Source organism: Camelus dromedarius, chromosome 12 (genome assembly GCF_036321535.1).
Source record: "Camelus dromedarius isolate mCamDro1 chromosome 12, mCamDro1.pat, whole genome shotgun sequence".
NCBI lineage: Eukaryota > Metazoa > Chordata > Mammalia > Artiodactyla > Camelidae > Camelus > Camelus dromedarius.
In genome coordinates this window covers 15,970,463-15,991,193 of record NC_087447.1, presented here as the reverse complement: position 1 = coordinate 15,991,193, position 20,731 = coordinate 15,970,463, and the positions used below count along the sequence as shown (strand labels likewise).

The window sequence follows — 20,731 nt, the reverse complement described above, 5'->3', positions numbered from 1 at the left end:
AAAGAGTCTCCCTCCAGGCTGCTGGGCTCTCTGGCCCTATGTAAATATCACTTTATAGAGGCAGTGGCCTCATCCTAACCCCAATAAGGGTCCTTTATTCCTGTTTAGGGCTTTAAAGCTTTTACATTGCTGTGCTTTTCCTTCCTTAGTAACAGCCCCCAAGGTTGGTGTGGTTGTGGTTCCGGATGGGGAGAGTGGGGCAGTCAGAGGCGAGGCAGGGCCTGAAACCGAAGGCATCCGGCTCCGTCCAGCGCTCCCACCGCGTACGCCGCGTCTCCTCCCGCCCTCCAAGGAGTAGTGGAAGGGACCTGTCAGTAGGAGGAGGGTGTGGTGATGGTGAGCGGACGAGGGCGCCCAGGTGCCTCCTGGCTCCCCAGCTGGGGGCCGGCAATTAGGAAGGAGGAGGCCCACCGCGTTGACGGTCATTTACCCAATTGTGCTTTGTGGGATATTCAACCCAAGGAACGTGGCGCCCCTGGCCGAGCGTAAGAGGAAGCCCAAGTTCTCCAAGGAGGAGCTGGACATTCTGGTCACGGAGGTGACCCACCACGAAGCGGTTCTCTTTGGGAGGGAGACCATGCGACTGTCCCATGCCGACAGGGACAAGATTTGGGAAGGCATAGCTCGGAAAATCACCTCCGTCAGCCAGGTCCCCCGCTCCGTCAAGGACATTAAGCACAGATGGGATGACATGAAACGGAGGACCAAGGACAAGCTAGCCTTCATGCAGCAGTCCCTGTCTGGCCTAGGGACTGGGGGCCGGGCCCCCACCATCATGCTTACTGCTCATGAGAGGGCCATCGAGTCGGCGCTGCTCACAGCCCGCTCCGGGCACGGCTTCCCCAGGGCAGAACTGGATGGCACCGACAGCCCTTCGACCAGCTGTGAGTACCGTCCGTCTCCCATCCCCAGCCTCCTCTTGCCTGTTCCCCACCCACTCCACTGTGATTTCCCCTGCACCTTCCTTCTCTCTCTCTCCTGTCCCTCTCTGCCCCACCCATCTTTCCATCCTTCCCTCCTTCTCCCACTTCTGTTCTCTCTACCGCTCTCCCTTTGTTCATTCTAAAGTATTTCCTGAATGCTGTGCCAGGAATTGTGCTGGGAGATGGGAAGACAGAGTTGTGTGTAAAACCTACCTCAGCCCTGCTCTTGGGAAATCCCTTAGATTTGTGAGAATAAACACCTTTGATTAAATCATTGCAAGGAAATTTGTAAAGAAGGAACGAAGGACAGATACAGGAGGTTCTGAGAGCAGGGCTGACTTCATGAGCTCACGAGAGCCCTAAGCTGGGCTAGCTGCTCTGCCATTGCCTTCCTGAAACTCATACTAGTTTTTTTTTTTTTAGTTTACTATTTTTTTTAGGTTTATTTATTTATTTATTTAACGGAGGTACTGAGGATTGAACTCAGGACCTCGTGCATACTGAGCAACCACTCAACCACTGAGCTACACCCTACCCCCCATGCTAATTTTTGAACAAGGTGCCTGATTTGCATGTTGCATTCAGCCCTGCAAATTATGTAGCTGCCCTGTCTGAGAGCAGGAGTGGTGGGCTGGCTCTCCACCCGGGCTGGGAAGGCTTGCAGGAGTGACTGTTGAACTGAGACGAAGGATGAGTAAGAGTTAAGCAGGCCGGTGCGCGTGGGGCGCAGCGCAGGGGAGGGGAGGGCCTCGCGGGCCAGAACAGCATGTACGCGGCCCCGCATCAGGAAGGCGCTTGGCACGTTCCAGGAACAGAGAGGAGCCAGGGAAGCCCCGTGCAGCCGGCGAGGGGGAGGGGGTGTGAGAGGAAGCCAGCCAAGTCCGAGGCCCCGAAAGCTTAGTTCTTTCTCTGTCTGTCTATTCCTGGTGTCTTTATTTCTGTGTTATTTCCACACTCCCCTCTTCGGTGCCAAGCTGCCTTCTCTGTACGCTGCCTCTTTCTGCCCATCCTAAGGCTCTCTCTAAGATCCCTCTCTCTGTGCTCACTGGGCCCCCTCCCCGTGGCCTTCTCCACCCCTCTCCTCCCTCAGCACTCGTCTCCCTTTTCCCCTCTGTGTCTCAGGACGAGCTCTGACCCAGACACTGGGGTAGAACCTCCTGGCCTAGACGGGCTCCTTTGGGGCTGTAGTTCTTGTCGGGGCTCCCCAGAAGGGGAACACTCAAGGCCCTTCCGTGCTGGGGCTGCACCCCCTTCAGCTCCGCCTCTGCACACACCTGCCCCCCACCCTCAGCCCACAGTCCTAGCTGGAGGCTGTCTGGCTTCTGAGGGACCAGCAGGGTAGGAGGACTCGAAGGAAGCCAGCCAGGCCAGCCCTGGGAAGGTGGCTCACGAAGACCCAGCCTTCCATTCCCAGGCCCCTGGGCTGCAGGGATCTTGCTAATGTCCTGTCTGGCTGGTGACCCTGACAGGTGACCATTCAAGGTCAGATTTTTTAGGACTGGGAGGGAAGGAGGAGACCCTGTAGTCTGACTTCCTTGTTGTCCAGGTGAGGCTGCTAAGCCCCAGAAAACAGAGCTGGTCTCAGAGCTAGATTCAGAATCAGGACTTGAACCTGGGTCTGCCAGCTCTCTGTGAATCAGTGTTTTCCCAAGTTTCAGGAAGATGCTACCCAATTATGAGTAAAAGGGGTCCAGCACGCAGGGGAGTCTCTCTAAATTCTGTCCTGATCACCCCTCTGTCTCCCAGAGACCAAAGGTAATGAGGCTAGCAAATGTGATCTTGGCTGAGCAGGGGGCCCAGGACCCCTCCACTGCAGGCTGGGCCAGCCTTCCTTTTCCCAGCTGTTACAGCACTTGGACAGGGGCTCCATGGAGTGAGGCCCTGGAAGGGAGGCAGCACATAACCTCAGCCTGCCCCGCTCCTTCCAGCCCTGCCCTTCCAGAATGGTGTCCACCAAGTAGGGGGGCTCAAGGCACTAAGCTCTCTGACTGTGTTGGCCCGAGTGAGACCCCAGGACGCAGCTCAGGGCAAGATCAATCTGTCTTCTCCTCACCCCCAGCCCTCTCCTCCATTTCCCCTACCCACTACATCATCTCCTCCGGGGTAATCCTGAATTCAGCCTCCCAGGTACAGGCAGGGAGGTGTGCCTGTCAGGAGGGTCAGCTTGTATATTTTTTACTCCCACCATGGGAATCAGCTCACAACCTTGACCATGAGAGAGCCGCGGAGACCCGCATGTGCAGGGCTGGGCCCCTCCTTGTGACTGGCTGGCCACGAGTAGCAGTCTGTCTGATGGTCCCTGTGTGCCATCAGGTGCTCCCGGGTAGAAGGGATGTGTCTGCCCTGGTAGCTCGCCTTGGGGTGCTGAGGGGGACGTCAGGGCTGGTGGCCCAGGTAGATCTGCTCTACACCCTCTGGACTTGTCCTTTCTGTCGCCATCCCTTGCCTCCCTTCTCCAGTCTCCCGGCAGTGACCTGAAGTTGTAGATTTCAGTAAGGCCACAAGGTGGCCCCAAGCAACTCAGAAATGGCCTCATGAAGGCTGAAACTCAGAGCAGTCAAGAGCATCATAGGACCTTTTGGCAGGTGTGGCTCTTTGAGCTTTGCCGAGTGCCTTCCCGTCTGTCCTCCTGTGCCATCCTCTTAACAACCCTGCTGGGTGGGCAAGTGGACAGGAGGTAGACAGAACAGTTGTTACCTTTGCTTTGCAGAAACTGAGCTGCAGAGAGAGGAAGTGAGCAGTTAGGTTGACATGCCATCACTGGGACTGGAGTCCCGTTAGAATGTTGCTGTTCTTGTGAAAGGAAGGTGACCTGGGGGACCTGGTCACACTTGCCCATTTCTGCAAAGATGCCTGGCCTGAGCAGCTCAGGGATTTAGGCAGTAGGTGCTTCTCCATGGTTGGGAGGGGGAGGGGGAGCTGTGCTGAACTAGGCTGAGGGGCAGCAGGGTGGGGGACGCTAGGTAACTTTGGTGGGTGCATCCAAGCCCAAGGGTGCCTTTTTTTCCCGGTTGTAATCATTTGCCCTTCTTTGTTCTTTATCCTCCAAGATGATGAAGATGAGGAGATGCCTGGGCCCTCGAGGCAGCCACTGCGGGTGCCCCTGCAGCAATTGCCGGAGGAAGAGGTCTGCCTGGCCAGGCCCACCCTGCTCCGCTCCTCCTCCTCCTCCGACCAGTCTGAGACAGTGGGCCCCAAGCCTGAGGCCCTGCCCCGGCCCTCGCCCCAGGCCCAGGCCACCTGCAGGACCCCTCGGCCGCACACCAGCCCGCCCAGCACGGGCCTTGACTGGCAGCTCCTCCACGCCCACGCCCAGCAGACTGAGATGTTTCGGCAGTTCTGTCAGGAGCTGGTGACCGTGCACCGGGACATGGCAAACAGCATGCACGTCATCGGCCAGGCCGTGGCCGAGCTGACCAGCCGCGTCAGCCAGATGTGCCAGACGCTGTCAGAGATCCGGGATGGGGTTCAGGCATCTCAGCGGGGGCCAGATGGAGCAGCCCCCACGGGCTCTACCCGTCTGGCCGAGGCCTCCCCAGCCGAGCCCCCGGAGGCTCCCCCAGCGCCAGCCCCCGCACGGACTACCAGGTCTCGGAAGAGAAAGCACAATTTCTAAGCCGGCCAGTCTGCACTGGAGGAAGAGAGATGGATTGAGACAGGGGCCAGTCTCTTGTGTCCAAGATCGATGACCCTTGCAGGGAATTGAGGGGACGGTCACCTCCTCACCGAGTACAGGTCGGCTGCCCAGGGCTCTAACAGAGCACGTATTCAGCCCTACTCCCTCATCTTTGGCAGGTGCTCAAGATGCAGGAAGAGCTACCTGCTTGATGCTTGCTTGGCCCGGATGGTCAGCCTCCTCTTGGTCTGCACCCCATGGCAGCCGGCCTTGCAGGGAAGAGGGTATTTAAGAGTGGGGAGCATCTGAATGGAATCCAGCTTTCCATCCTCAAGGCTGCTGCATCAGCCTCCCAGACCCTGATTCTGCTGCTATCAAAGGGGGTGAGGCCTGAGGTTGGCCAAGCAGAGCTTGGCCCTTCCAGGAGGGGTCTGTCCTCCCCTCCCCCAAGGCTCTGAGCCCCAGGGGGTGGTGCCCCCGCCTTGGCCCTCCGCTTGCCTGCACGTGCGCTCAGCAGTGCTCAGCTGCAGTGCTTGCCTTTTGTGGAGCAGGGAGAAGAATGGGGTGGCGTTGGAGGAAGGGGGTGGCTACCTGGCGTTCTAAGAGCACTTTATGCTTCTCCCTGCACTCGCAGATGTGTGATCTCAGTGGGTCCTCAGCACAGCCGGAGAGGCAGCCAAGTCCGGTATTAGTGTCATCATTATTACCATCATCATCTGCATTTCATAGATGACAAATGAAGCAGCAGTCAGTTGAGGGGGCCAGGACTGGAAGCCAGGTCTGTGGATTTTTCCAGCTCCCCATCAGAGGCTAGATCTGGACTTCCGGGGTGGGGAGGGGGGCGGGTGTTGCTCCTTGCCTGCCCCTGCCCAGATCTCCCGGGTGTGAGTGGGAGGCAACAGCAGCATTTATGAGGTGAGTGCATCCCCTCAGCGACACCCTGGCACTAACACCGACAGCCAGTGGCTGGAGAGAAGCAGGACCCGAGTCTCAGGATTCAGAAGGTGTCCCCTCCTCTGGCTTCTAAAAGAACCCAGAGCCCAGCAGGGCTCCTGTCCCGTTCCAGGTCCCAGCATGCCTTGCCTCTGCTTGCTTGGGCTGCATATGCATTAGCTACATATGTCTCGAGGCTTCAGGTTTGGTTCTGGAGTGTGGGGAGGGAGCCGGGTTCTTAGAGTAAGGGAGGGAGGTGGCGGGTGGCAGATAAAGGCTTAGCTCTGATGTGGGTGCAGCTTAGCTCTGTGTCCTCTTTGCTCCCTGGCCTGAGGCTGACCCTGGCAGAAACTCTCATCCTCTGACCCTCCACCCTTTCACACCTGCCCCCCTAGAGCCATAGCTGGGGCTGGGAGGACTGCTATGCCCAGTGCCTGCCATGGCCGTTCCTGGAGTGCTGCTTCTAACCCCAGCCCAAGCTTTGCCCCGTGTAGGGAGAATGGAAGGCGACTGCCATGTCCCTGTGTCCTTGGCTCCTTCTCCCCATTCTGTGGTTCTTCAGGGGTTCCTGCTCCCCGAAACTGAACACTCCCCTGTCCGACAGCCCGATGGCTTGACTATTGCCTGGCATTGCCCTGCCCTCTGATGCTGGAATCAAAGATTGCCTTCCCAAGTATTTTTGTTAAGATGGCAATAAAAAGAAATTGATCTCACACTTGGAACACACCCGGTCTCCAGGATCTTTCTTTGGTGTGTATTCTCTTTCTTCGCTTCCTGTGAAAACCTCAAGGCCCCCAGAGCAGGGGTTAGATGCCCAAGGAAAAGTGTGCTGGCAAGAGGGGCTCCAGTGCCCCTGGCATTTCCCGGATCTCATAAGTTCTCAGATGCCCTGTATCAGCAGCATTCTCACCCTTAGATGAAAGGAGAGGAACTGATGGGCTGAGGGAGACAGAGCATCCCCACTTAAAATTGTTCAGCTGTATTTAATTTCTCTGCACGTCAGAAGTGAGATGTTGCTCAATGAATCTTACCTTTTGTTCCCTAAAATTATGTTAGGGATCCTGGAAAAACCCAACATTTCTGGCAGGAGATACCCAAAGGGTCAGGGGCTGTCTGTTTGCCAGTGTACCTCAGGGACCAGCCACCCTAAGATACTAAATTTTTTTGGTCACCTTCCCACTCATCTGGGTAGCTGTCACAGGTAAGGCCTTGCCCACCTAGATCTGAGGCTTCTCAAAGTAATTGAAGGGGCTTCCTCTGTCTCCCCTTGGGAGTGTCCTCATCAGGAAAGGGACTACCTCCCCTACAACCCCAGCCCCAACCCATTCATTGCCCTGGCTTACTTCCAGTCACAGGGAGCGGTTCTTCCAGGCAGGAAATACTCAGGTCCTGACCAGGAATCCATCCACTTTCTGCAAGATTCCAGCCTGCCTTGGTCTCTTGGAATCCAGGTCATCCTCTGCCATTTTGGGCCAAAAAGCATGGTCATGGAAATCAAGATAATCCGATCTCACGCAAAGATGCAAAGATGCTGTGAAACCGGGCCTGGGGTCTTTCCCACCAAGATCAAGGTACTAAACAGTGACTGGCTGGCCTCTCCCTCTGGTCCTGGGGAGGGATGGGGCCAAGTTGGAAGCAAAGGGGACAGAGAGATGAAGAAACTTGTCAACTTCAGATGGAACAGATTTCAGTTTCTTTTTCTTGACTCTAGTGGGGATTGCGGGGGCTAGCATGTCAAAACAGGCAGGTGAAACTGGGGCCAGTGGGTGGAAATGAATGGGTAGCCAATTTCAGCTTAAGATGGGGACGTCTCTCCTAAGAGTCCGAGGCCTCCAGCCATGCCAAGAGCTGGCTGGATGGCATTCTGTTAAGAGTCTGAGTGACCACCTAATGGGTGGTTGCCTGACCCAAAGACCCTCCCAGCTCAGAGCCAGCTCAAATGCATGTGAGAATGTAGAACTCAGCCTCTTCTTGGTCAGTCTTTTCCCTCAGTGACTGGGGCAACTTCCTTTCCATTGGAGCCACAGCCACTGAGCAGGAGTGTCTGAGCCTGGCCTTCGTCTCTCCCCTCCAACAGAATGGGTGCCCCGTGGGTTATTTCCTCTTGTGTTGGATCTGATAGTCATTTCCTGACCCAGCTAGAAAATATGGTACACTTGATAAGACACAGTGTGCGAGGTCTGAAAAGTGTTGTCTTAGTGCTTATCTATCCAGTACCCCAAGTCAATGAAGAGTTTGCAATAAAAACAATCCATTATCATCATAAAAGTTTCAGTCCAGAACCACTCCACCACCATCACTTCTACCCACCCCTTGATTGCTTCAGAGGTTCCCAACTCTGCGCGTCTAATTTGAAATGCTATCAAATGAGCACTGGCATTTGCAGGTCAGCCTGTGCTGGGCATTTTCCACCGCCCTCTGACATACCCTGTGCCTTCTCTCCAGCGAGGTAGTGACCTGGAAACTCGACAGATGGAAAGATTTTCACTCCCTGGAAACATTTTGTTCCAGGAAAGACTCTTACTCACCTACAGCTATGTAATGGGACAGGCATGGTTCTTCATACGAGGATTGTTGTGTGGGGACAGAAGGATTCTGGCAGTGGATCAAGCCATTGGGTGTTACTGCAAAGTACTTAAAAGAGGGAGATCCGATTAGGAGTAATTGATGTTGGAACTTAGCTGGCTCCATTTAGCTTTACCTCAACAATTATATAGCATAAACATCTTCTCAGGGGAACAGGTTGTTATGATTTATTGAGAGTTGCCGTATATATCATATTTCAAATGCCAACTTTCAGAACAACCAAATACAACCAGATGCTGAACAAATTTTGACCTTTGAAGGTACTTTGTGATCCATATGAAGATTTGGGGTTCTCTTCCTAAATATTGATTCTTGTTGTCTAGGAAAACACCAGGAGATGGAAAGTGAAATTGACTTGAATCTTTCTAAACCTTGTGGTGTATTCTGCAAGTTGCTCTTTTGAATGAATCCCTGATAGTTACATGTTCCTCATCTACCTTTTCCTCTTAAAGTTGAGTGCCAGAGAAAATAATTCTAGGTTTTAGAACCTGATGGTTTAGAAACTGAAAAAAAGAGAAGACTGTATTCTTCTTTCCTTATACCCTGTGATTCAAGTGAATCTTGCTGGGGGAAAAAAAATGAGTGGATGATTTGCTTTCTGTATCTGAGAGTAAGAAAGTGTGGATCTACCTCAGTTCCGTTCTGTGCTAACCACAAGGTTGATTAATTTTGGATGTCAAATCCCAGACTCTTGTTAAATTGGGGACTGGAAAGTAGTTTGCACATTCAGAAGAAATCTGGCATATGAAGAAAAGGCAGAGTCCTGCAGTTGGAGGGCTGAGATTGTGTGTAAGGGATGCTATGCCTGGGGTACCACAAGTGTAGATTCCCAGTGCTGCTGGCCACCATGACTGCCACTACTGCCACCCTGTACTGGAATTGGTGTTTGTGTATGTCTTGTCTTTTTTTTAGAGAGTAGGGGAGAATGAATAACAGTAATTATTGCTTATTAAGGAAGACTTGGAAAGAACAGAAAATTACAAAGAAGTAGATCCATCTATAATGGATAATCACTGTTAAAACACTGATATATTTCCTTCAAGTGGTTTACCCAAGCTTGTTTTAAAAACATGATTAGAACCATAATATAAATAGCTTTCGGTCTTACTGTTCTCACTTTGCATTGTATCAGGACCATTTTTCCATGTCTTTAAAGATTCTTTGGAAACATTTTTCTGTAGATGAGCAACACCCCATTGTACAAATACACTCTGGCGTATTAAATCTTCTCTAGCATTAGATGTTTAAATGCTTTTGCTCTATTATAAATAGTGGAACAGTCAGCATGGTGGCATGCAGAGTTTGCATTGTTGATCTGCATATTAGCATTTCGTTCTTTAAAAAAATTTTGGAAAAATTCACGTTAACATAAAATATAGCATCTTAACCATTTTCAAGCGTACAGTCCAGTGGTATTAAGTACATTCACATTGATGGGCAACCATCACCATCCATCTCCAGAGCTCCTTTCATTTTCCCCAACAGAAAGTCTGTCACTATTTAACACTAACTCCCTGTTTCCCCTTTGCCCAGCTCCTGGCAGCACACCCTTCTACTTTCTGTCTCTGTGAATTTGACTCCTCCTATAAGTGGAATTATGTAGTACTTGTTGTTTTGTGAATGGCTTATTTCACTTAGCATGTGTCTTCAAGGATCCTTCATGTTGTAGCTTGGGTCAGAATTTCCTTCTTTTTTATGGCTGACTAATATTCCATTGGGTGTATAGACCGCATCTTTTTTATCCATTCATTCATCAGTGGACACTTGGGTTGCTTCCATCTTATGACTATTGTGAATAATACTGCTGTGAACGTAAATGGACAAATACTTGTTCGAGTCCGGATGTATTGCCAATTTGTTTCCTATAGAGTTGTGCCAGTTTATTCTCCACTGTTAGTGTGGGAGACCCTATTCTCGCCACGTTTTACCAATACAGAACTCCTCATTAAAAAACAAATCATCTGTGCCAACAAGACAATGTTCTACTTTGCGCTTCTTTTCTTATTAGTCATGCCGAATACTTTCATTTGTTCATTATCTGTTTGGATTTTTTCCTGTGAATTAGCGTTTCCCCCTGGACTGCTCCAAGTACAATTCTTTGGGCTGTGCCAGTCGGACAGACTTTGATTTCTTCCCTGACTTTTTAGACAAATCATAGCATAAGAAAAAAGTTTGTGTTTTTGACTACACATTTCCTAGGCAGAACGCAGAACCCTAAAACTCCCAGTAATTTCCTCTTGCCCATTTGATCTGTAACTTCACCTCTCTACAGATGTTGTGTCATCTCACCTTTTGGAGGTGAGTGAGGCGGCAGGTTGGGTGTTGGAAATGTCATTTCTGGGAGAATGGGTGAGGGCTGTAGATTCTTAGTGCTTAACAGAACTTTAAGGTTATCTGGGCATTGCTAATTGGTGCTTTACATGCCCACATAGGAGCCATGAGTTCTAGTGGGGAATCATAGACCTCAATTCTCCATCTCCTGTTTATTAGCTGTGTGACCTTAGGCAAGTCACTTAGCCTCTCTGAGCCTCAGTTTCTTTACCTTAAAATGACTTAGGTTAATGTCTGGTTGCTAACTTTAACTTGCCTCTTATGTACGTACCTCCCCTGTCCCTCCTGGACCCCCTATTTTTAAAGATTTTGATATCTAGCATTTATTAATTGATCTCATGGGCACCCTTGTCATGGCAGTTATTTCTGCTAGGCTTTGTGACTTACTAGAAACAGTTCAAGGATCTCACCCTTACCACCATCAGAGGCCTGCGGATGTCTAGGAAGACCTACGGTTAAAAATTAGTGAAGAATAGATGAGATGAGTTCAGTTTTCCAATCACCTGTATGTCTGGTGTTGAATCTTAGGAGGTAGGCAGGGCAGGCATCCTTTCCGGTCTCAGGAAACAGTGGTTCTTAGAGGTTCAGAGGCTTACCTGAAATCACACAGAACAGTAAGACAAAGGACTGGCTCTAGCCAGTATTCCTTTCTTCAGCAGGTCAGCTGCTTTATAGACTTTTGCAGATGCCCACACACTCGTGGACTTGTAGCCACCGGCACCTGCCCAGCCCAGTGCCTGGCACCGGCAGGCACTCACCAAAGAGTGGCCCATGCGTTCTCACCTGTCCTCCTCATCCCCAGGTACGTGGTCATCTCCCGGGAGGAGAGGGAGCAGAACCTGCTAGCCTTCCAGCACAGCGAGCGCATCTACTTCCGGGTGTGCCGGGACATCCGGCCCGGGGAGCGGCTGCGGGTCTGGTACAGTGAGGACTACATGAAGCGCCTGCACAGCATGTCCCAGGAAACCATCCACCGCAACCTGGCCAGAGGTGAGTGCCCACACTCCAGGTGAGGGCCACGCCCGCCGCCGAGCCCCAGGGGAGGCCAGAAGTGCTTCTCTAGGAGCTTCCTAGGAAAACCGATGGAAAATACAGTACACCCGCCACAGAGAGACCCGGAGGGACTAGGGGAACTGATGGTCTAGGTCTGAGCAGCAGCTCTGGGCCCGGCCGTGGCCACCTGTTGTGCTCTCCTTCCTTGGAAACAGTCAGAAGCCCTATTATAGACATTTCAGAGGATCAGGGAGAGAGACATGTCCCCAAAGCCAAGCTTATAAGTTTAATCAAAATAAATAGTTCCTCCAACTCCAACTGATGGAAGGATGTCATAAACTGCCACTGTCTCAAGAATAGGTGACATTTACTAAGTACTTAATTTGTGTTAAGCAGTTTTTCTAGGGTGTCCCATGGTCCCATGTAATCATCACAGGCATACCTGCCCCGTAAGTGTGCAGTGAGAATTAGATGGGTAATATGCATTACACATTTCGAACAACGTCTGCCTTGACCATTGTAAGCCCTCAGCTGCAACCTCTTACTACGAATGGTATCATATGGATTATTATCCCCGACTAACAATGCAGAACCTGCAGAGAAGTACAGTGACTCACCTGGAATCACATGGCTAGCAGGAGCAGAGCCAGGTTCCCAACCTACATCTGTCTGAGTCTGGCATCTAAGCTCTAACCTGCAGTGTTAGATGGCCTCCCAGGCAAAACTAGTTTCTTCCCTGCTTCCTCCTGGTCTCATTCCTATCAGTCCTAATGATATGCTGTGAAAGAACAATCGCTATTAGAAGAAGGTTGGAGGGAGGGGGGAAGGTAACCTTATACATGGGTGGTGGCCTGGTGAGTGGGTGTCCATCCAGGCTCTATTTAAATGAGTCATTTGAAAGTGGTTTAAAATACTCCCCAGCTCCTAGCCCTTTGTCTTTTTGCTCCATACTCAGCCATGCCAGGGCAAACTGAGGAGTCCAGTGGGACCTTCCTTGTACTAAAACCACACATCCAAAGACCCAGAGTCCATCTGGTCCTGGGAACCAAGGACCCCCCACTATATCAAGTTCCTGACCAAGCTACTTATTGGAAACAAAGCTTCATTTGGAATATGAGTGGAAAAGATAAAAAGGGGGTAGGAGTGACCTGTTGAAATTAAGCTATGTTTAAAACCAAAGCAGAACGAAGCAAATTGTGGACATTGAGTGTACAGCTGCTGCCTGACTTGGTAAAAGGTATCTGGTGATTGGATGGGCAGTAAAAGGAGACCCAATAGATACACTCATCTCTTGCCTTCTTTGGAGCTGGGGGTTGGGCACATACATGCCAATTACACTCGGGAAGGCCTGTTTCTATGATGTGACTGCAATGGTTTCCATTTGACCTCTGGAGATGCCTTGTATAAAAGAGTCTGATACATGGTAGGGGCTCAGTACACCTTTGATGAATGGATAAAAGAAGAAATGAATGAAGACCACCACAAAGTCTCCAAAAGAATCATGTCACCAGAAGAAGAGAAAACCAAGAGAAGTCATATTTGAGGACACAGGTTCCATCCTTTGGCCATAATCTTCTTGAATTCTTCTGGATTTGTAATGTCCTTTTTTCCCCAGTGTCTTCTCGAAAGCACCTCAAGCTGCATCATCCTCAGAAAGCCCTGAGACCCAAGGGGAATGCTCAGAGAAGGGCATGAGCTTTCAGGAATGGTTCAAAGGACCATGGCAGACAGACTTGAAATGAGATAAACCAAGACATGTGAAGATGCAGGAGGAAAGAGTGTCTATTCTTTCCTCCAGGTTGAGAAGTAAGAAACAAAAATGAAGCTGAAAGCCACCGCGGGGCAAGACCAGAGCAGTGGGTGGGCTGGGTCCAAAAGCCCTTGGGAGCAGTCGTGGAGCTGAGTGGCCTTTAGGTGTGTCTCCCTAGCCTGTGGCTTTGGACCTGTAGACTCTGGGTATGGTCAGTGATGTCTTAGATCTGTGTGCCTGTCCTGCTCTGGAGGGGGGATCACTTAAAGTCTTACATGGAAGAGGGCTTCCTCGTAACTGGAGGCTGGAGCCCTGATCAAGGCCAGAGCATGAATTATTAGTTTTTATTAAGTAGGGCTGTTAGTTGGAGCCCAGAACTGCTTCCTGAAGAGTATAAATTATTCCTTGTGGTTATCTTTTAAGAATAGAATGCATCTAATGCATGTATTCAAAGAATGTATATATTATTTGTCTAGTTTGGGTCATTGATTTACTATGTGGTGTTTTCCCCATGTTTCATGAGGCTTTAGAATCAGTTTCGTAATGCTTAAAGGTCTTTTCTGACCCATAGATCTTTCTGGGAGCCTAGAGTCCAAAGAGGTCTCCTGCTCATCCTAAGAAATTTGATTAACCTTGCCCTCGAGCAGGGAGGCATGAGGAATCAGGTGCTGCGTAGCCTTGACCTCCCAACATCCTTAGCTGTTTGCTGCCTGATTGGTCCGTGAGAAAGTGAGAGGGTGGCCCTTGACTTGCAGAGATTCTAGTGGGCATGTGTTTGATCTGTATTATGAACATGTTGCATTTTTTAAAAGTTCTCTTCATCTCTACCCTTTCTGCCCCTCAGTTGTTACAGAAATGAGGCTGCAGGGGGTTGCCTGAGTTTCAGGAGTCTTGGAGAGAAGGTCGTTCCTTAAACACTGATGTGAGGACAGAAGAGGAGCATCCTGACTAGGTCGCTCCCTTCTGTGCTGTCACTTGTGGGAAACCTGGAGCCATACACAGGCCGGGGCACAGCGCCCCGTGCCAGCTGTAGCAGGATTCCAAGGCCTGGTCACAGCATGGAACATCTGGATTGCACATGGAGAACCCTTGACCTTCACTCAGAGGCCTTTAGCAAATGCAACTCTTAGAAGCCTAATTACAACATATATTCAGGTCAAGTCATTGCTCAGAGTCCTGTCTCCCAGGGCCCCACCCCTGATCTAGGGAGCCTCTGAGAGTTTCTAGCTCCACAGGCAGCTGTCAGGACCTCCTGAGGTCCCTCTTAGCACCTGTGCCCCCCAGGCAGCATCCGCACAGCTATAGCAATTTATGAAACTGTGTTGGCCATTTTGAAAAATCAGGCTAATGTAATTTGTTGTGGGGGAGCTCACCAAGATTTTTGAGGTCATTTACATGACAGAAAGGAATAGAAAAGGAAATGTCCTTAGAATGGAATTTCAGGTAAGAAAACACAGCTACTATATTTTGAGAATGCATTGGGTCGGTGTGGGCACCTTGTGCCTCCTCTTGTTGGATGCTGCCATCTTGGAGCCCATCCTCCCTTTTCTTCATGCCTCAGTTTTCAGGGAGAACCACAGAGGCTCAGGCCAGGCTTTCTCACGTCCTCCTAGGCTTCTCGTTAGTGGGAGAATTAGACAGGACAGTTGTCATAAGGCGGGCTTTGCTCACAGGGAGCAGGAAGGAGTGGGACTCGGTGTTTCGTGTTACCTTTTACCAAGTCGAAGCAGCCCTCTTCCAATTGCTGGGACCAGAGGGGAAGCCTGGAGGGATGGGGACTGCACCCGCACTTAGCTGAGACACGTTACCATCCCGCCCGGCTTAATCAGGTGGGATGTCATCTTCCAGGAAGACGGGATGGCAAGTCTCTCACCTTCCTACTCCCCTTCCCCAGAGCCTTCTCCCAACTTACAAACATAGAGCTCATATATATATGGCTCCATTGAAATGGTCTCTTTAAAAGAGTTCTTCCCACTTTTTCGGGTCCTTTGACTCTCGACCTAGTGATCCATTGAGTGATCCACCTCCCTTGTGGCCACACCTCCCCCAGCAAGTCCAGACCCAGAGGGATGTGTCAAGCGACTTCCTCACAAGAGCGCTATGTTTTCTATTGATTTCTCCTCTTCGGGGCTTTTCCCCACTTCCTCACACCCTGGTTTTCCTTCCTAGGAGAGAAGAGGTTGCAGAGGGAGAAGTCTGAGCAGGGTCTGGATAACCCAGAAGACCTGAGGGGTCCCCATCATCTCCCCGTGTTGAGACAGGGCAAAAGTCCCTACAAGCGTGGCTTTGATGAGGGGGACGTGCACCCCCAGGCCAAGAAGAAGAAGATTGACCTCATTTTCAAGGATGTGCTGGAGGCCTCCCTGGAATCTGCAAAGGTAGAAGCCCACCAGCTGGCACTGAGCACCTCGCTGGTCATCAGGAAGGTCCCCAAGTACCAGGACGACGCGTACAGTCAGTGCGCGATGACCATGGCACATGGCGTGCAGAATGTCAGCCGGACCCAGGGGGAGGGGGACTGGAAGATCCCCCAAGGAGCTTCCAAGGAGGCAGGCCCATTAGAGGATGAAGAAGAGGAGCCTTCGTCATTCAAGGCCGACAGTCCTGCCGAGGCTTCCCTTGCGTCCGACCCCCACGAGCTTCCCACCACCTCCTTTTGCCCTAACTGTATCCGCCTAAAGAAGAAGGTTCGGGAACTCCAAGCTGAACTAGACATGCTTAAGTCTGGCACGCTTCCCGAGCCCCCCACGTTGCCAGCACAGGTGCTGGAGCTCCCAGAGTTCTCAGACCCTGCAGGTAAGTTGGTGTGGATGAGATGGTTGTTGGAGGGAAGAGCACGCACGCGGTGGGCAGTGTGGAGGGTGGCATAGAGCTCCCTGTGGGAGTTACCTTCGGGAAGCCTGCTTGTGACTCGGAGGTGGACACAGGCCGCAGCCCATGCCCTCAGGTGCCTCTGACAGGCCGCCTTACAGCTCCGGTGGGGGCTTCATGTCTTGCCCTTGTATCCTCCTCGTCAATAAAGGAAGTTCCGCTGCAGGAGGGGTGTGTGCTGTGTTCTTGACCCGTTGCCTTTCTCCCATGTCTTCCCCCAAAGCCCAGCTCCTAAACCCAATCTTTCTCTCTTGCAGTCCCAAGTAGGGCGTTCCCTGGGGGAGAGCCCCCAGCCTTCCCGATGGGGATACAGGGCATTTAGCTGCCTTTGTCCTTTTCTCTTGGCTGCCTGGATCTTTTAGTCAGTCGACCACGAGGACGGCTTCGCAGTGCACGTCTGCAGCTGAGGCAGAGATTTACATAGCACTTCCAATTTTACCTGCATCCCTTAGCTCCGGTGAGGTGTTTAGGTATTCAAAGCACATGTCTTAACTGAAATGCATTCTGGTCCCGAAATCACTTGGGGCTCAAGCCACCTTCATTTGAGGGCAGCACTCCTCCCCTGACCACATTAGTGGTGGGATGAGTCCCACCTCCTCGCTGTATGACTATGGAATGTTTGATGTGCTAAGTTCCTCCATCAGCTCTGCTCTCCTGGTTGTGCTGTTCAGCTGATACGGAACATTTAAGTTCCTTGAGCGCCCACTAGTGGAGGGTGAGGGCAGGCATCCCAGAGCATGGTGGCCACCATGGCTAATCCCCAAAGAGGATAAGACACACGTTGGCTTCTGTGTCACAGAATGCAACACTTACCTTTTGGGCACTATTTCCTTCATTTTGGAAAAATTTACTTTTTTTCCCACCAGGTATAAATGTTTCTTTCCCATTTGTCTTACAGCCTCAGAAAGCATGGTGTCCGGCCCCGCCATCATGGAGGACGATGACCAGGAGGTTGATTCGGCAGACGAATCCGTCTCCAATGATATGATGACCGCCACGGATGAGCCCTCCAAGATGTCATCAGCCACCGGGCGCCGAATCCGGCGCTTCAAGCAGGAGTGGCTGAAGAAGTTCTGGTTCCTGCGGTACTCCCCGACCCTCAACGAGATGTGGTGCCACGTCTGCCGCCAGTACACGGTGCAGTCCTCCCGCACCTCGGCCTTCATCATCGGCTCCAAGCAGTTCAAGATCCACACCATCAAGCTTCACAGCCAGAGCAACCTGCACAAGAAGTGTCTGCAGCTGTACAAGCTCCGCATGCACCCCGAGAAGACGGAGGAGATGTGTCGCAACATGACCCTGCTCTTCAACACCGCCTACCACCTGGCCCTGGAGGGCAGGCCCTACCTGGACTTCCGGCCCCTGGCCGAGCTGCTGAGGAAGTGCGAGCTCAAGGTGGTGGACCAGTACATGAACGAGGGAGACTGCCAGATCCTCATCCATCACATTGCCCGGGCGCTGCGCGAAGACCTGGTGGAGCGCATCCGCCAGTCGCCTTGCCTCAGTATCATCCTGGACGGGCAGAGCGACGACCTGCTGGCCGACACAGTGGCCGTCTACGTCCAATACACCAGCAGTGACGGGCCCCCGGCCACGGAGTTCCTGTCCCTGCAGGAACTGGGGTTCTCCAGCACAGAGAGCTATCTCCAGGCTCTGGACCGGGCCTTTTCCACCTTGGGCATCCGGCTGCAGGATGAGAAGCCCACCGTCGGCTTGGGCATAGACGGGGCCAACGTCACAGCCAGCCTGCGTGCCAGCATGTTCATGACGATCCGCAAGACGCTGCCTTGGCTGCTGTGCCTGCCCTTCATGGTGCACCGGCCCCACCTGGAGATCCTGGATGCCATCAGCGGGAAGGAGCTCCCCTGCCTGGAGGAGCTGGAGAACAACCTGAAGCAGCTGCTGAGTTTCTACCGTTACTCGCCGCGCCTCATGTGTGAGCTGCGGTCCACGGCCTCCACCCTCTGCGAGGAGACGGAGTTCCTGGGGGACATCCGGGCTGTGCGGTGGATCATCGGAGAGCAGAACGTCCTCAATGCCCTCATCAAGGACTACCTGGAGGTGGTGGCCCACCTCAAGGACATCAGCAGCCAGACCCAGAGGGCGGACGCCTCAGCCATCGCGCTGGCCCTGCTGCAGTTCCTCATGGACTACCAGTCCATCAAGCTCATCTACTTTCTCCTGGATGTCATCGCCGTGCTCTCACGCCTGGCCTACGTCTTCCAAGGTGAGTACCTCCTTGTGTCCCAGGTGGATGACAAGATCGAGGAGGCCATCCAGGAGATCAGCCGGCTGGCCGACTCCCCCGGGGAGTACCTGCAGGAGTTCGAGGAGAACTTCCGAGAGAGCTTCAATGGCATCGCGATGAAGAACCTCAGGGTGGCCGAAGCCAAGTTCCAGTCCATCCGGGAGAAGATCTGCCAGAAGACCCAAGTGATCCTAGCTCAGAGATTCGACTCCCGCAGCCGGCTCTTCGTGAAGGCCTGCCAGGTGTTCGACCTGGCCACCTGGCCCAGGAACAGCGAGGAACTCGTGAGCTACGGCAAGGAGGACATGGTTCAGATATTTGATCACCTAGAGACCATCCCCACCTTCTCCCGGGATGTCTGTAGGGAAGGGCTGGACCCCCGGGGGAGTCTGCTGATGGAGTGGCGAGAACTCAAGGCTGATTACTATACCAAAAATGGCTTCAAAGACCTGATCGGCCACATTTGCAAGTACAAGCAGAGGTTTCCGCTCTTGAACAAGATCATCCAGGTCCTCAAAGTCCTCCCCACTTCCACTGCCTGCTGCGAGAAAGGCCGCAATGCTCTGCAGCGAGTTCGCAAAAACCACCGCTCTCGCCTGACTCTGGAGCAGCTCAGTGACCTGTTGACCATCGCTGTCAACGGCCCTCCGATCGCCAACTTTGATGCCAAGCGAGCCCTGGACAGCTGGTTCGAGGAGAAGTCCGGCAACAGTTACACACTGTCTGCCGAGGTCCTAAGCAGGATGTCTGCGCTGGAACAGAAGCCGGTGCTGCAGACCGCGGACCACGGGTCAGAGTTTTATCCGGATATTTAGGGAGCCGGCGTTGCAGGATTCACTAAGCTGTTGAATATTTTTTTAATCTATACTCATAAGCTTTGATATATTATATAAATATATAGTATATTATATATATATATATATATATATAAACCCACACTGAAAAATTTTAAAAACCAAGGTGACACGTCCACCAGAAGCTACTGGGAGCTTTCAGAAAGGAATAATGTCGGCAATTGACTCTAGTCTACAAAATTTGGCAGCTGCGACACATGTGGAAACTCATCTTCACTCACAGAAGCATGTGCTGGGGCCACACGTGTTCCCACCTCACAGTCAACCAACGCATAAGCTAAAATGACGGGTCTGTCATCACCTTTAGGTAGCTCGTGTTGTTTATGTTCTTGTTTGGGGGTTGCGGGGTTTGGGTTTGGGTGTATGTTCTTGCCTTTTACTTCCTCGTTTGGTTTTACGAAGGGGGGTTCTTGGCCTTTTCATGGACGTGCAGGTCCAGCTGAATCAGATCTCTGATTTTGGATGGGGTGGGCTGGGTAGCTGGATTGGGGTGTTTGACTTCTCCCCTCACCCACCCGACTTCAGCTTGAGAGGTTTTTGTTCATTTCCTGACGAGCGTTCCTTCATTGTCCCAGAAAGAAACGAAAGTGTCGGTCAGACTGTGACACCTGCCACTCCCCACCTCTGGTGTCTCTCCCGTCCTTGGGCTTTGAGTCCCTCCTTCCAGCCCCCTGGATCCCAAACATCTTACCTGCTATAGCGAAGGCAAAATCGCCTTACAACCGAGCTTGAAATCCTGGGGAAGGGCGAGGGCTCGAGCTCTTTGCATTCCTGTTTTTTACCTGGTGTGGGATAACATAATATAATTCCATTCAGATCCTGGGCTAGGGTGGGGAGGGAGGGTGAAGTGAAGAGCCAAAAAGTCCAGACCCCAGTAGGGCAGTGATTTTTGGCTTAAAACAAGTAAAATGAAAAGTATGTATTCAACTTACATGAATTATTTATACTCTGTCTTTATAATCATATATGTTGGGGTTATTTTTTTTCCTTTAATAATCAAGAAATGCCTGCTAGAGTTCAGTGGCAGGAGATGTCAATGCAAGTTGTGCCCTGGGTTACGTGTAACTCCAATGAGAGTCTCTAGAGATTGAGTCCTTCTTCTGCAACCAGGCTGATGACAAGCCCTGAAGCCTGGCAGGAAGGTAGTGGGAAAGTGGGTAAGGAATCTATGCCTGTGAACACTTCCTTTTTTGAACAGGGTAGAGATGTCCTAAAGGAAAGGAGTAAACAAGAGGTAGGACAGGACTCTCAAGGCATCAGCCTACACACACACACACACAGACACACACACACACACACACACACACCCGCGATATAAGCTTTAGAAATAGCCACTTGCCTACTCCCTGAGGCAAGTCGTGGTTTAAGCTAGAGGAGTCTTGATCAATGTTCTTTTTTCATTTCATTACCAGTATACCTCGCAAGGGAGTTTTAAAAAAAATGTGCGTGAGCTGTTAAAAACGTCTGTTCATGTTTCCACATCTGATGTATGCATATGTGATATGCAGAGATCCTAAATTGTGGGTGCAGGTCGTACTTGGGGGAGGGAGGAAGATCTGCCTTGCCTGTGGTCTGCCGGGAGCCACCCCTCTCAGCTGGCAGAGGGTGGGCAAAGATGGTGTGATC

At 51.6% G+C, this 20,731-nt stretch overlaps 1 protein-coding gene across 5 annotated transcripts in view; it reads left to right on the top strand.

The window, feature by feature from the left end:
• Positions 1 to 19,924, top strand: part of PRDM11 (PR/SET domain 11) — a 79,548-nt gene extending 59,624 nt beyond the window's left edge. For 3 of the 5 annotated variants that reach the window (XM_031459742.2, XM_064492414.1, XM_031459743.2), the window contains exons 6-8: positions 11,192 to 11,379; positions 15,302 to 15,928; positions 16,902 to 19,924. In XM_031459742.2, the coding sequence (XP_031315602.2) occupies positions 11,192 to 11,379; positions 15,302 to 15,928; positions 16,902 to 19,066 (2,980 nt within the window). In that variant the 3' untranslated portion in view covers positions 19,067 to 19,924. Of the gene's footprint in view, positions 1 to 462; positions 885 to 3,973; positions 6,199 to 11,191; positions 11,380 to 15,301; positions 15,929 to 16,901 lie in introns of those variants that run through there. The other 2 variants (XM_064492415.1, XM_064492416.1) reach the window with 2 other exon arrangements.
• The last annotated feature ends 807 nt before the right edge of the window (positions 19,925 to 20,731 follow it).